Consider the following 14,716-nt stretch of genomic DNA (forward strand, 5'->3'; position numbering starts at 1 on the left):
AACAAAATGGGACTGGTTCCCACATAGTGAAGAACACGAGCCCTCAGTAAACGGATGCAGTGCACAGTCACAGTTTTATGAAACTTCGGAATTATTTATTCCTTTCTTTTGTTAAAAATATTCTAAGTATGCTAATTAGCACGGAAAAATTCTAGTTTAATTTTTTGCATTGCTAGAATCTTGCTACATGAACAAAATGGAATAATTTGTTATTAAAGCTAACTTTGTCTATCTAATGATCTTTTCATTTATGTTTTTGCAGCTGCAGATCTATTGAGTATTATCTATTTGTAATAACGTTCAATAGAATGTGGATCGTTCTCAGTATGTGGAAATTAAACAAAGAAAATACTAGATTCATGGCACGGGAGGAACACAAACCACGCTGTTTTGCTGACGGCCGCAGAAATCCAAGTTCCAGTTATTGTAATCGCACAGTGGTTTCTCGTGTTAGAACTAGAGAAACTTTCCCGAACTCGCTTCATCTCAATTGTTTTCCTGCGCTAGTTATCCTGTCTGAGTAACAAACCGAAGTTGCCTGCAAGACGCGGTTCAATTTCACACTCCACAGCCACACAGATGTTTATCCGTTCAGCTCGGAGGGGTGATGTATTCGTAACAAGAGAACACAGAGAGCAGATATCTTTTATCTTCATTTTACCATTGCTCCACAAGCACTGTGCTCGGTCCTTGTTGCAGGACTTGTGTTTCTGGAGGGCCGCCACGTTCCAAGTGTATGAGAACCAGCGTGCAACCGTGCTGGGACGTCTGGGACCTCCGTTTGTACCCCGGATGTGTCCCCACTACTCCCTACGCTACAACCTCACCAACGGTAAGCAAGTCATAGCATTCATCAAGTAGCTTTTAGGCTAGGCGAGGTAAGCGAGCCGGTGTGTTCATGTGGACACTGTAGAATGTCTGTTGTAAACAGTCATAACGATTTAAATGTCTGATTTCAGTGTAAAGTATTTACGTCAGATACAGAAATTTTAAATGACCGTGGTTATTAAATACTTAGAAGGTCAAAATACAACAGTGTTCATAAGTAAAGATTAAAAATAATGGAGATAATTATTACAGTTGTCTGAACACTATTTATTGATAAAATAAATAAAATTGGTTAGAAACCATACATGTTTCGGGGGCTGTGCTCCCCCATCATCAGTGGTTGTACCACGACTGCAACAAGAGAATGGAATGTATAAAGATCTTGAATGTACTATTAAATTATAAAATTTATAAAATACAAAGTCTAAGACAACATCGTTAAAAAGTAAAATGATCCAATGTATTGAATTGAAATTTCATTATAAACTTAATTAAAAATGAATTTGAATAATAGTTATTAAATATTTTTAAATGATATCTTATAGAAGGAATATATATATAATACAATTCTGATAATACAATGTATAAATCTTAAGTAATACTGATGGTGACCCAAGAATAATGTTAAAATATCAAAATATTATAGAATATGAATGACAAGATGTGAATGTTATTCATTCCAAAATATTTGAAATTAAAAATTAACATCAATGAAGTTAAAAAATTAAAAAAAAGAAGTTTCAAAAATAGAAGATATGTTCTTATATTGTAAGTACAATAATAAATACATTGGAAGAATGGACATTACTACAATTTACATGTTGAACTCACCTACGATGTAGATGTTCTACCGCGTGTCGTATCTTAAAGAGGACTGACTATGCTGAAGAGCAAGACCAAGAATACGTAACAAATACTACGTTGATCTTTTTTTGTTCAAACCGGAAGTGATGTAGAGGTCAAAGAGGATATTATTATCATAAATAGCTTTGTCGTTCAAATTATGAAGGTTAACAAGCTTATCTTTATAAATTTCTATTGATTCCAATATATTTCATAATTTACCTTTTCTGTTGGGGGGTAGAATATCCATATCGGAATTAATGTTGGTGAAAAAATGTTGACTGTTGAAAATATGTTCACTAAAAGCTGACCGTGGTTATATTTATCAAAATATGCTTCAGCTTTCTATTCCAACTTGACATAAGAATAGTGCAAAACTGAGAGGGAAAGCCGCTTCCTTTAAAGTAGAGCGAGAACTGCAAGCTAGCCTACTGGATGGATTAATTATTCCAGAGCCACAGTATCTGCCGTTTTGAGTGTCTGCATACCCCTGGATATGAAATGAGGGCTCTTCCGAAAACAGAAAGACAGTAGAGTCAATTTCGCCGTCATGAACTTCATTTAAATCCCACACCTGATCACAGGGTCGCACACGTCCATTTCCTGCGAAAGATCATGAAGCGCCTTTTTCTGGGGAATTTTCCGAGATGTTCAGTGTCATCTGCTACAGCACGCGTTCTCCTGGGTTATTATCTGTAACGCTTCCAGTTTTATATAATTTATTCATGAGGCTATGGATCGTTGGAAAATTTGGAAGAAAATCTTTCCCGATATCGCCTTCGAACTTCGCAGGTAGAATTTGTTGACACATTATTATTGTAATCTGAGGTGGAAATAGGAGTAAGGGACAAGTCAACTTGGTTTATCCACTCCAGATCTCCAGTAGCAGTGACAGGTTTGTGGAGGAACACAGTAGGAACGTAATTTATTTAGACCTCGTACTATACTCGTAAGAGGTACCGAAATGCTTACAGGAAAAAGAAACCAACACCTCAGTAAATAAAGCTGTATAATATTTTAATGGCGAGTACTTCACCCCTATGAAGCCAGTTGTGTGGACCAATTTCAAGTCCGTTACTCTTGATCTCCTCGCTGATTTAAGAATATTAATTTGATAAAACATCTTCTCGTGTATATACTGTATATACTTGGTTATTTAACGACGCTGTATCAAATGTGTGGTTATTTAGCTTCGATGGAACTGGTGATAGCAAGACGGTATTTGGCGAGATGAGGCCGAGGATTGCCATGTACTACCCGCCAAAGAGAACTTCCGAGGCGGAAAATATGTGCAGCAACACGCTGTGACGTCATCGTATCGTCACAAACAGTCACCTGGTCAACTGCAGTGCCCTGATCTACTAAAATAGATGCATACAAGCTAACAGCAGAACTACGAAGATTTGGCGATTACAACACGAAGCCTATCGCACGTCTAATTGCAATGGTGCCGTGCCGAACAGAGAGAATATAATTGAAGAGTCGCACAATAGATCTAACATCTACTAATATAGCCTATCTTCCAAATTTCCGTAAAGAACGCTTATACTGTTTTTGTATTTATTAACTACTTCCAGAGGAGAAGTGGTGCGTTTCAAGTTTAAGAAATATTGAAAGTTATTTTTTTTTTCAAACTTCTTAAAATTTTGAAGTTTTTACATAAGCTTAAACGGCGAGTCTCAATTCATGTTAGAAATAGTGTTATAGTATAGGACCTAGTTATGTTTCCTATCATTGGAGGGACGCGTAGCAGTTAGCCAATGGAGGACGGAGGGCAGAGCGCACTCAGGTTCAGTGCTTTGCAAGCTATGAGAACACAGCTAATCGCATTAACACTAAGATTAAGCTAAGCCGAGGCTGTGATGCAGTCTCTCAGCAATGTTGCCGCGTTTACTCACAGATAACGTGGTATTCCCGTAGGGAGCGCATCGGCCGATAGTTGAGTTGTTTCGTAGTGAGGAAATAATCTATCCATGCACATCGAAAATTCATACATCAGTGATGATATTGGTGTGATCTGCTCAACGTACGTCACAGATTGCAGATGTAAGCCATTTGCAACACTGATTCTTCTCTTGCGCTTCAAGATGCATTGCGCGCGGTTCAGGTGGGTTCGAACCTATCTTAGAGCTGAATTACTTTATTGTCTTGTCTTGATGACGGTTGTTGAATACTGCGGTTAGGGTTTTCCTAGAGACAAAACTTAACATAGCATACGAGCAGAGCCGACATGCTTGCCAGTATCATACGCAAACATTGCCACGTCGCAGTGACGGCTGAATGCATAATTATCATATCAGTCCGCATCGTTCATACGCGCGTCGTTAGTGAACAGCGATAATTTATGCAAGTGCAGATTGGACTTGTGTCTTATTCGTTACATTTCGAAGAGCGCAGAACCCAAATGCTCCTACCGGTAAGACTGGAGAGGGAATTAAGTCATCTGCTTTGATTCTGTGAAGCGGGGTTTAAATCGCAGTCGCATTTGTCGCATTTTGCTACTCGACTTCTAACAATACAACAAACTTTGAATGTAAATGTGGAGAAATGCGACAATCACATTGGACTTCAGAAACGAAGATGGAAATGGAGAAATATGAAATCAAGAGATGTGTTTGAACTAATCTGAATTAAATGAAATGCTAATGGCATGGACAATGTTCAAGAAGGTATTGAGCAATAGATGTTCAGGAATGGATTTCAAACAGTTAGTGCAATTCGTGTAAGTTAAGAGAACAATTTCTTCTACTTGATTTATATAATCCCATCGCATACTGTAAGTTGTGAGCGAGGATCTAGTTGCATGAATCTTGTAAAATCTGTAATTAGAAACCTCCTTTCAGTAAAAAGAGTTATCTCTCTGCTACAGTAAATCTTGAAGATCCTACTAATAAAGAATTTGAATGTTTAGAATCCCCATAAAATAACGTATTTTAATGTGATGTAAATTCAACAGTAATTGATTCTAAACATACCTACGTCTAATGATTTACTTACATACTGTGAGTATATCTAGAGTGTGGTAAGATGGATTGAAAGTAACAAAACTTAAAGAAAAAAATTACATACCTTTTTATTTCTGCGTACTTTATTAATCTTATCTTTCTACACAATTATTTATAATATTGCAAAAGCATTTCGCAATTTGCACTAATATAATTTTTCATTTGTGCATTTTTGCGACAATTATTTATTTTCTAGCTTAAACCCTGCTGTGAAGTATGGTTTACTTTGGACAGTATAATATAGCCAATGTTAGGCCAATCTTAAAGTGTAAAAATGCCCAATTTCTGTGTCACGAGTTAATGCGTGTGGAACAATGACATCATGCTCGATTCGAGAACGGAAACTCTGTTTTATATGTTGCCACGCTACAGTGTAGTCAGGGCTAGAACCCTAGTAAATAGCCAGCAAGCTGTGTGTCCGCAGGGACGGAATACTTTTCCCTGGCGAGTGACGGAGCATCCCTGCAAAGCCGGGAGCAGCTGGACAGGGACACGGCAGCCGATGGGACCGGCTCACAGGGCCCGGGTTCCAAGCTGAGTGTGCACACCACGTGCCTGCTGAGCAGGGGGGGAAGTGGAGTCAGCAAGGCGGAGGCCACCGTGACAGTGCACGTGCTGGACCAAGACGACAACCCGCCCGTGGCTCAGCAGCTCCGGCTGCTGCTCAACTCCACTCGGCTCAGCGAGGTGAGTGATTCCAAGTTAATATTGACAACGCACATTGTTAGACATGTCACGGCTTCTTAAGCGGCATCTGAAGAGGCCTAATCGATAAACAAACACTACAAAAAATGGCGTCCGCTTCTACAGCTGCTGAGTATTAATGTCACTACACGTAAACTACGCATTAGCGTGTTTCTTTGTACTTCTGCGTTTATTTACACCTGCCACGTATTCTTGTGTTGTTTGCGTGTGTCCCGGACGAGTAGGCTATATAAGGTGTTTACATATTTTCGGTAATGATATGCACAGTACATGTGTTTTACATATTTTCGGTGATGATATGCACAGTACATGTGTTTTACATATTTTCGGTAATGATATGCACAGTACATGTGTTTTACATATTTTCGGTACCGGTATGTGCGTGTGTTTGACATATTTTTGGTATTATATTATACTTTTTTTTATATATTTTCGGTATGTACAGTATGTATGTTTAGACGTTTTTTGTACCAGTAGGCCTATACATTATAAGTAGACTATTTAACATTTTTGGTACCTATGTACGTGCTTACATATCTTCGGTATATAGACTACAGTATGTGTTTTTTCCACTAGGTCCATATAAACATTTAACATATTTTTGGTAGGCGCTATATAGTCTACGTGTTTTACATATTTTCGGTAACTTTAATGTGTTTTTAGATGTTTTCAGTAGCAGCGTATACGTATTTAGCTAACATATTATGGTATAACTTATTTTTGATCCCGATATAGGGTTTTACATATTTTACATATTCTCAGTACCGGTATCTAAGCGGGTTTACATATTTTCGGTACATATCGTGTGTTTTTATATATTTTTGGTAGGCGCTATATACGTGTTCTTTTTTTTTTTTCTTCATATTTTGGTATCGGTATAACATATCCGTGTGTTTAGCATATTTTCGGACCGAGTAGCCTATATAGCGTTTTTATATTTTCGGTACCGGTATATAGGCTACGTGTGTTTTTCATATGTCCGATACCGGTATATACGCCTGTTTTACATATTTTCAGTACCGTTTTATATGTGTGTTTTTGTATATATTTGGTACACCAGTATATATGTGCTTTACGTACTTTCGGTATACCGGTATATACGTGTGTTTTATATTATAATTTCGGTACCGGTATACAATATAGTGCATTCTGCATGTTCACGTGAGTTTTGCATATTTACGGTATTTCCGTGCGTTTTTCATATTTACGATGTTTACGTGTATTAGGCTGCATGTAGACTATTAACGTTATTTGTAGTGATTAAATATTGCATTAAATTAAGTTATTCATGTATAGACCTATGTTATATATTTTAATCATTCACACATGATAAATATGTATATAAGAAGTAAGTAAATAATGCAATAAATTAAGTTATTCATATATAGACCTATGTTATATACACACATGATAAATATATAAAAAAGTAAGTAAATAATGCATTAAGACAACAGGGATTAGAAGTCCATGAAGAAGTGCATTGTATCTAGGAAAATGATTCAACAAGACGAGCAGATATTGTTGTCATTGCCAGAAAAAACAAGACAGAAACAGAACTAGACCCGACCATCAGGTTTGAAAGAGATGCACATTAGCCAAAATTTACTGATGTTGAAAAGAGAATAATATGTGAACCTTGCATTTCGTATTCTAGGAAGCAGTGTAACATCATGGCTAATCGTTGGTCAGTACACGGACTTCTTTTTAGAGTTCGTGGTACCATCTCTTTTAAAATGAAAGGGATTCAACTTTTACATCATTGAGAAAATCCTAAAGGATTCAATTCAAATTTTGCAATTTCATCTCTATTTCAAGTAGGCCTAATACATTTCACCTTCACTTTAATTTTCTTTTGAAATTTATTGTATGTATTTTCATTTTAAACTTCTATATAATGATTATTATGTATTTGTTTTCTGGATCGTTGTGGTCACCCTTACAGGAGGGCAGATGGTTTTATATGAAGCCGATATATAACTTTATATTTGGTTTCGTTGTGTAGTTCACAATTTACTACGCATTCGCTTTGTAGCCAAGAATCACCTCGCACCTCAGGAACCACTCGCTAGTCACTATCTCTCGTGCAGTCCGTCGCATGCGTCGGTTCAGAAAAACCAAGACCGTCTCCAATACTCAGACCTTAATGAAGGTATCGATAGGGGCCAAAATGGCGCCGGTGGCGGTCCAAGCACGATTACCACGTGGTTTTGTTATGATGTTTTCTTGTGTTAATTACGTCGTGAAATGGGCCGTTCGTGTTGTGTACCGGGTTATAATTATAATACTGGATCTGTGTCTCATATTTCAGCACTTAAATTCCCGAAAAATACAACTTCACTACGTGACAAATGATTTAGTTTCATAATGGTGACAATTTCCAAGTTAAGAAAATAACAGTTTTTTGTTGTTTAGTCAACTGTATGAAGACAGATCTGAACCTTACAAATGATACCAACAAGGCACAACTTATGATGCAACTAAGCCATGAGGTAATGGGGTAGGGTGGCCAGTTCCTATCCTCCTAAAATGACAGTGATACACATAAAACATTTTGAACCTAGATTAGTTATTAGGAAAGATATTTTTCCTATCGTAAATGGTGATGCTTTTGGTATTCGTCGGGAAATTTCGAATCTTACCTATGACGACTAAAGAACCATATTTCCTAACCAACCTTCATACCGTACTGTCAGTCATTCTAGCGCCAGAAAGAATCCACATCAACGGAAAGGAGAACAGATGGAGAGAGAAGGAGAATTTTTCAGGGAATGGTGTAAAAGGGACAGTATTAGCACTTCTGATCAGTTTCAAAGTGATGTTCAGGAAAGAAGTGTGATTTCATTTATTACAGTTGTTTAAAGTGACTGTGTTATTTTCTTGAATATGAAAGATGACGGTGTAGAATACATTCCATCATTAATAACTATACAAAGGTGTTGAACGAGGGAAAAACATTTCATTTATCGAGAAAAGTGAAAAAGAAGTGATGAAGAGTTGGCCCTAAGTCTAAAAGTGACAAAACATAAAGAAGTGAAATTCAGGACGAAGTGGGTTAAGGACCCTAGATTGTCAACATCCATCTATTAAAAATATAAAATATAAGCTGATTTAGTAGTAGCAGTAGCAGCAGCAGTAGTAGTCCAAATTGACACCTTGTTTAATTGTGTTATAGAGTTTGAGTATACGTTAGGCCTATTCTTTTGTATACTGCAATAACTTACACGGATTTCACAGTATGATTTTCAACTTACTGAAAACTATTTTCAGGCTGCGTTTGCACTGTCCAGTTCATAACTTCATAGCAATGTGTTTCTACTCATACCGTACTTATCTTGTTGTCTCACCTTTGAAATTGAAACTAACATTGCTCATAAATTAACGCTAAACGTTTATTTAAGACAAAATTTAGTAATTCAACTAATAAATACGAAAAACATAACTATTTTGACATAAGGATATGGCGGAACCGTGTACATAAATGGAAATGGTTTTACCGCAGCGGTGGCCATCCTTTTTCTGTATTAAGGTCTGAGTATTGGAGACGGTCTTGGAAAACCAAGGCTAAACATGTTACGTCACTGGGCGGTGGTAGAGACAAAGGTGAGAGGGTGGAAAAAGTACGACCAGCTTCACCAAAAGGGCGGCACTAATTACCCCGGAAACTACACATTAACCCCCACCGCTGGGTGAGAGGGAGGGGTAGCTACTGCCAGCCACGGCAATGCATATTACCAACGTACAAAAATCGGCGCTACGGAAGAATTACTTTTATATACATGGGTACATAACCATATCGTATTGGAAAGTCAAGTCAGTCGATATCATAGCCTACTTTTGTTCATAAGCATGGGTATGAAAATTAATCTGCACAAACTATTAAGAAAAACTCATCTTCGCAACGTTAAACTTGTTCAACTTTTCATTTTTAATATCGTCTATTAATTCAGAGCTAAAATCTTTCACGAGACTTGGTCCGACTTCTTTCTCAGGTTCCACACCAATAGCTATACTGGAACTCGTCTTGGCTGATGTGTCGTACATTATGCGGGGACTGCCTGCGCTCGTGTGGTCACTGCTTGAGACAACACAGCACACGCTGGCCGAGATTAACATTTCAAGCATTGCTCCATTTTCTCTTGGTCGTGGACCACTGCGTAAGCACTAATGAGTGTGACAGATGCCCGAAATTAGGCAGAACTTAAACATAATATCCGAAAAAAGAATGCATTACAGATCGTATGAAATGTATAGCACATACAATTGAAGGGTACACGGGAAAAACGAACAATGTCACATTGCCATTAAGGGTGAGATAGTGATCGATTTCAGTATATTACCGCAAAATTTATTGATGTAATTTAGACAATGACATCATCCTTAACAGCATTGACAAGGTCACAATTCCTTCAAGGCTGATGTCGTTATCTAATTCACTGTACTACTACAAACTTTAGTGTTATTTTTACCAAAAGTGATAAAGGAGAATTAAAACTACGGATACATTTATCTGTCATTTGCTTCATTTCAAGTAGAAAAACCAATAAATTTTGCAGTAATTTACAGTGGCGTAGCGTGAAATTTTGAGCAGGGGAAGCTAACTCAAGTTGTCTTTCATGCAATATGAGAAAACGTATTACAAAAATACAGTCTTAAAACCTCAAATGATACGTAGTAAAATATGATTTCATGGTTTACACATATCTCTTAACAAATAGACACTTAAACGTATAACATTAGCTCACTCCCTGTCATACTTAGAGAAATCACAATATTAGTATCATTACGTAAATATGCGTCTGTCTTTTGGTTGTGTCCTTCTTTGACAGCAAGGGAGTCGGTCACTTGTTTTTTAAATCACACTTTTGTTCGTAAGTCAGTCTTGATAATACAATTGTCCTAAAAAAAATTCAAGTAAATTAGTGTCAGGAACTGTTATTTCACTCATTATTTATTATATCAGCCACAATGCACACTAACACTTCAACTGAACACAATTGACGAATATGGATAACTCGGAAACTACTTATTTTAAATGTTAAAGCTAGCTTCTTGCGAGCCTTGCGACTAGGGTAGTTTAGTTAGAAAGGGATGGAAAATCTGCGGGGTGGGTTACACAGAAGAAACCAGTCTGCTTGGAAGCTGGTGTGTGCAGGCTTCTTGTTTACTGCTGCATCACAAATCATCCTGAGCTGCCGCATCACAATATTTAACGCGTAAATATAAATTCTATTAAAATTAATAAATAATTTTCTCCATAAACTGCAGGTTTATTATGAAATTATTATTAACTGGGGAAGCTAAGCTTTTTAGCTTACATTGACGCTACGCCTCTGGTAATTTACTGAAACAGATCAACATCTCACCCTTAATGGAAATGTGACATTGTTCATCTTTCCCGTGCACCCTTCTGTTCTGTCAGCATGCGTCACGGCTACTTGACGAGTAAGAATGCCGGCGGCAGACAGTGGCTCTGAAAATGCGAACCTACTGGACTCAGTCTGCTATTATACCACACGAACCCTGCGACTCAGGGTACAGCAACCAGTGGTACAGGGAGGTGTGGAGATGTGAACACAGCTGTTCCGGACGGTTCTCTGGCGGATTCCGCTACGCAGCCCTAGCCTCATTATATTGCTGTCTGCAGATGTCTTCAAAATCTGATTCTTCATTCGTGAGGACAATATTTAATATTGCTAACAATTAATATTCATTGCTCAAACGAGACCTACGTTCTGATTTAACATATTTCATTAAGGAGAATAATTGCTCACATAGATAAGTGGAGCACAACATGGCTAACATTTTGTAACCAAATATACAAAGGGTCGGGTATTTTGAGTTTGGCAGTATTTAAAGAAGCTTGAGCCATATAGACCTTGACACCTACTTTTAATGACTACGTCATTTTGCATTCCTATAACTTCCAACTGTAAATTCAAATGCACACTTCGCACATCAACAGTCACTGGATTAGCAAACAATAAACAATTATTTTTCATTTGTAGGAAACCTCTGAATCGCTGACAATTAAATTTTATATGTAGATTTTCCAATAGATTGCTGTAACTTTGTAGTTTTTGTTGCGTCACATTTGCTAAAGAGTTGAGACTAGGAAAGTGGTACAGGTTGTTTTCTAAAATTTAAGATTTCCACATATCTAGTTTCGAAATGAATGCTTTTACGTCTCCATACGCATCCACTATATATATTTTTTGTTTTCACTGCAAATGTGTATTTAACTGATTCAAATGTTCACAAATATTGGTCAGAAATGTCAGGTCATTTACCCAATCTTCGTCTTCTAACTCAGGAACAGGTAATCCCTGTGGTCACATGATTCAGCAATTACCTCACGAAGTTCGAACCACAGTCTAATATATACAGTTACTAAGCTCAATACTTGCTAAATATGCAAACATAGATAGTTGCTCACCACCAGGATCGCTACTATCGCCTCATCACAGACCCTTTCCCCAGGAGACGATAAAATGTATTGCACTTTCGATATCGTATTCTTTTGAAAAAATTAACACCTTCCTTCCACTATTGAAATGTGAAATACATAAGGTTTATATATTATTTTCATAATGTATCTTCTTATATTTTATAAACTCACCTTCCTGGATCTTTCGGAAGAAGGATAACTCTGACCTCTTTTTCTTACAATATTTATAGTACCACAAACATCTCCATATTATTATTCAAATTATTGTATTTTAGCCATTTACAGAATTACAAAACTGTGCTATTTTAATGTCAAGAGAATTTTACGTGTTAACATAATCTGTTCGCATCAACATTTTAAGTTTAGAATGGAAGCTATTTTGAGGTTCAATAAAAACGAATTTATATTGTGATTTTAATTTAGCACATCTACCTTCCTTAATTGTAGACAGAAAATTTATCATACCACTCCTATGAAATTAGTGTACGTACGATTGTGTTACTTCGTCTCTTACGTAGTAGATAAATACAATAATTCATTACTCAATTGTAGTATTAAAATACAAATAGAATGTGATGGGTATCATACATGACATTATGCTTAATTATAATGTATAATTGCGAATATAGGAATATAAGTTAAATATATAAACGTAACCTATAATATCCATATGACATAACATACATATGTAGTGGCAGGACATTGAAGAACACTAAAATTAGACAGAAAGGGGCAACTGGTACAGTAAACATAACCTATAATTTCAACATATCTAAATATTCGTGCGGTGCAACTGAAAATTATTGAATCGTGCATAAATGAATGTACAATAATTTCGTAATATTTAATCGAAATAAAGGCAGGTATTACAAATACGAACAAAGTAGTTTTCACACCAAAAATAATATTACACATTAACTCGCAAGGAATTATGTCTGAAGTGTCCCCATATCATTGTTTTAAATGTTATTAATGCAATACACTACATTTTAGAGAAATATATGTTACTCTTTATGCATTCCAACTAATTTATATGGTTGAAACGCCGCCCTTAGTGACCGGGTTAAACGAGTCACATGGTCTGCCTTACGACCTGTATTAGATCACGATGGCAGTGACACAGTCTATTGTTCCTAGTACTCACAGCGCTCCAAGCGGCTAGCAACTATCGCGAGAAATGCAAAAAAATCATCCCAAGCTTCGTGACTATATAGCAGACTGTGGTTCGAACAATCTGTGTAGCATCCGACCGCGGCTGAGCCAGCTCACTTCAGTGCAGTAAATTAAATCTTCATAATGTTGACCCACATCTTTCGGAAATGTTCGAAACTGACGGTGCTTAAGTGCTTTAGATTTTATTTTATTGATTGTCTTTACAACAATGTCATCCATATTCAGCATTGTAATTCAGTAAATTTGCGCTTGTTTGAAGAGATTGAAGGTTTGAGAGAGACATTGTGAATGCTACTCCGGCAGGCTTGTTGGCTCTGCCTGTCTCCATCCACACGGCACAGCACCTCGTTCGAGACTGCAGCTCAATTGAGTCACGACACAACGCTTGCCCATCTATGATTTGTACATTCGCTTTGCTGCCTATTTACCCGTTCCTCCCAAAGAAAGTGACTTTCGAACTGCTCGCCCTTCGCTATCTCAGTATCGGCCGGTTCAACTTCATCACGAAGTCTGTTTGAGTGCGCGTGTTAGCTAACCCCCAGCGCAGCATTCGCCAGTCCGCTTTGCAGTCTGCAGTACATTTGAACTCTTATATGTCGCTTTCTCAAATGATCAGCGACGAAAATAACTAGAAACACATTTTTAGCATTTTGTAGCACCTATTGTTGTTGCTTAGTCAACTGTCCGAAGACAGGTTTGAACCTCATACGTAACACCAATAAGGCATCACTCATGAGGCAACTAGGCCAGGAGATAATGTGGTAGAATGGCCAGTTCCTTTCCCCTTCCAATGCATACATCGCCGATTAGCTACATATACCACTAATCAGACCACAATAGCATCTATTAATCGTATTATTTATTAATAACGGAGGATCGTCATCACAAATATTTGCACTTCAGAATATTCTATAGGGAACGTATTTTTACGACAATTTAGTCATATTTTAACACACAGAATACATGACAAGAAGTTAACAAGGTACAGTACTGTTACATTCGATAGTTTTACCTGTCATTAAAGAAAGCTGTATGAAGAAAGGAAATTCAATGAACTTAGAAATGAGTTTGCTAATAATAGCTTGAAATAAATGTCTGTTACTTGCATTTTCCGTTATTCCTTCTTCTAATGATGTATATTGTTCTGACATCTACATTCATTCATTCACTCATTCATTCATTCATAGTGTTCTGATGCAAACTCATCATTCTCCAATCTTGCCTATTTCTGTCTTCCTCTTTGTCTCTGCATGTGATTCATATCTTAATGTCGTCGATCATCTGATATCTTCTTCTGCCCCGAACTCTTCTCCCGTTCACCATTTCTTCCAGTGCGTCTTCCAGTAGTCAGTTTCTTCTCATCCAGTGACCCAGCCAATTTCTTTTTCTCTTTCTGATCAGTTTCAGCATCATTCTTTCTTCATCCACTCTTTCCAACACAGCTTCGTTTCTTATTTTATCTATCCACTTCACACGCTCCATTCTTCTCCATATCCATATTTCAAATGCTTCTATTCGCTTCTCTTCACTTCGTCGTAATGTCCATGTTTCTGCCTCATACAGTGCCACACTCCACATAAAGGACTCACCAGTTTCTTCTTAGTTCTTTTTCCAGAGGTCCGCAGAAGATGCTCCTTTTTCTATTAAAGGCTTCCTATATCATTGCTATTCTCCTTTTGACTTCCTGGCAGCAGCTCATGTTACTACTAATAGTACA

General features: G+C 37.2%; 1 protein-coding gene across 2 annotated transcripts in view; it reads left to right on the forward strand.

Moving 5' to 3' along the window:
• Nucleotides 1–14,716, forward strand: part of Ret (Ret oncogene) — a 291,614-nt gene that overhangs the window by 176,879 nt on the left and 100,019 nt on the right. For both annotated transcript variants that reach the window (XM_069844593.1, XM_069844594.1), the window contains exons 4-5: nt 700–832; nt 5,101–5,363. In XM_069844593.1, the coding sequence (XP_069700694.1) occupies nt 700–832; nt 5,101–5,363 (396 nt within the window). The remainder of the gene's footprint in view (nt 1–699; nt 833–5,100; nt 5,364–14,716) is intronic.

Source organism: Periplaneta americana, chromosome 13 (assembly GCF_040183065.1).
Source record: "Periplaneta americana isolate PAMFEO1 chromosome 13, P.americana_PAMFEO1_priV1, whole genome shotgun sequence".
Classification (NCBI taxonomy): Eukaryota; Metazoa; Arthropoda; class Insecta; order Blattodea; family Blattidae; genus Periplaneta; species Periplaneta americana.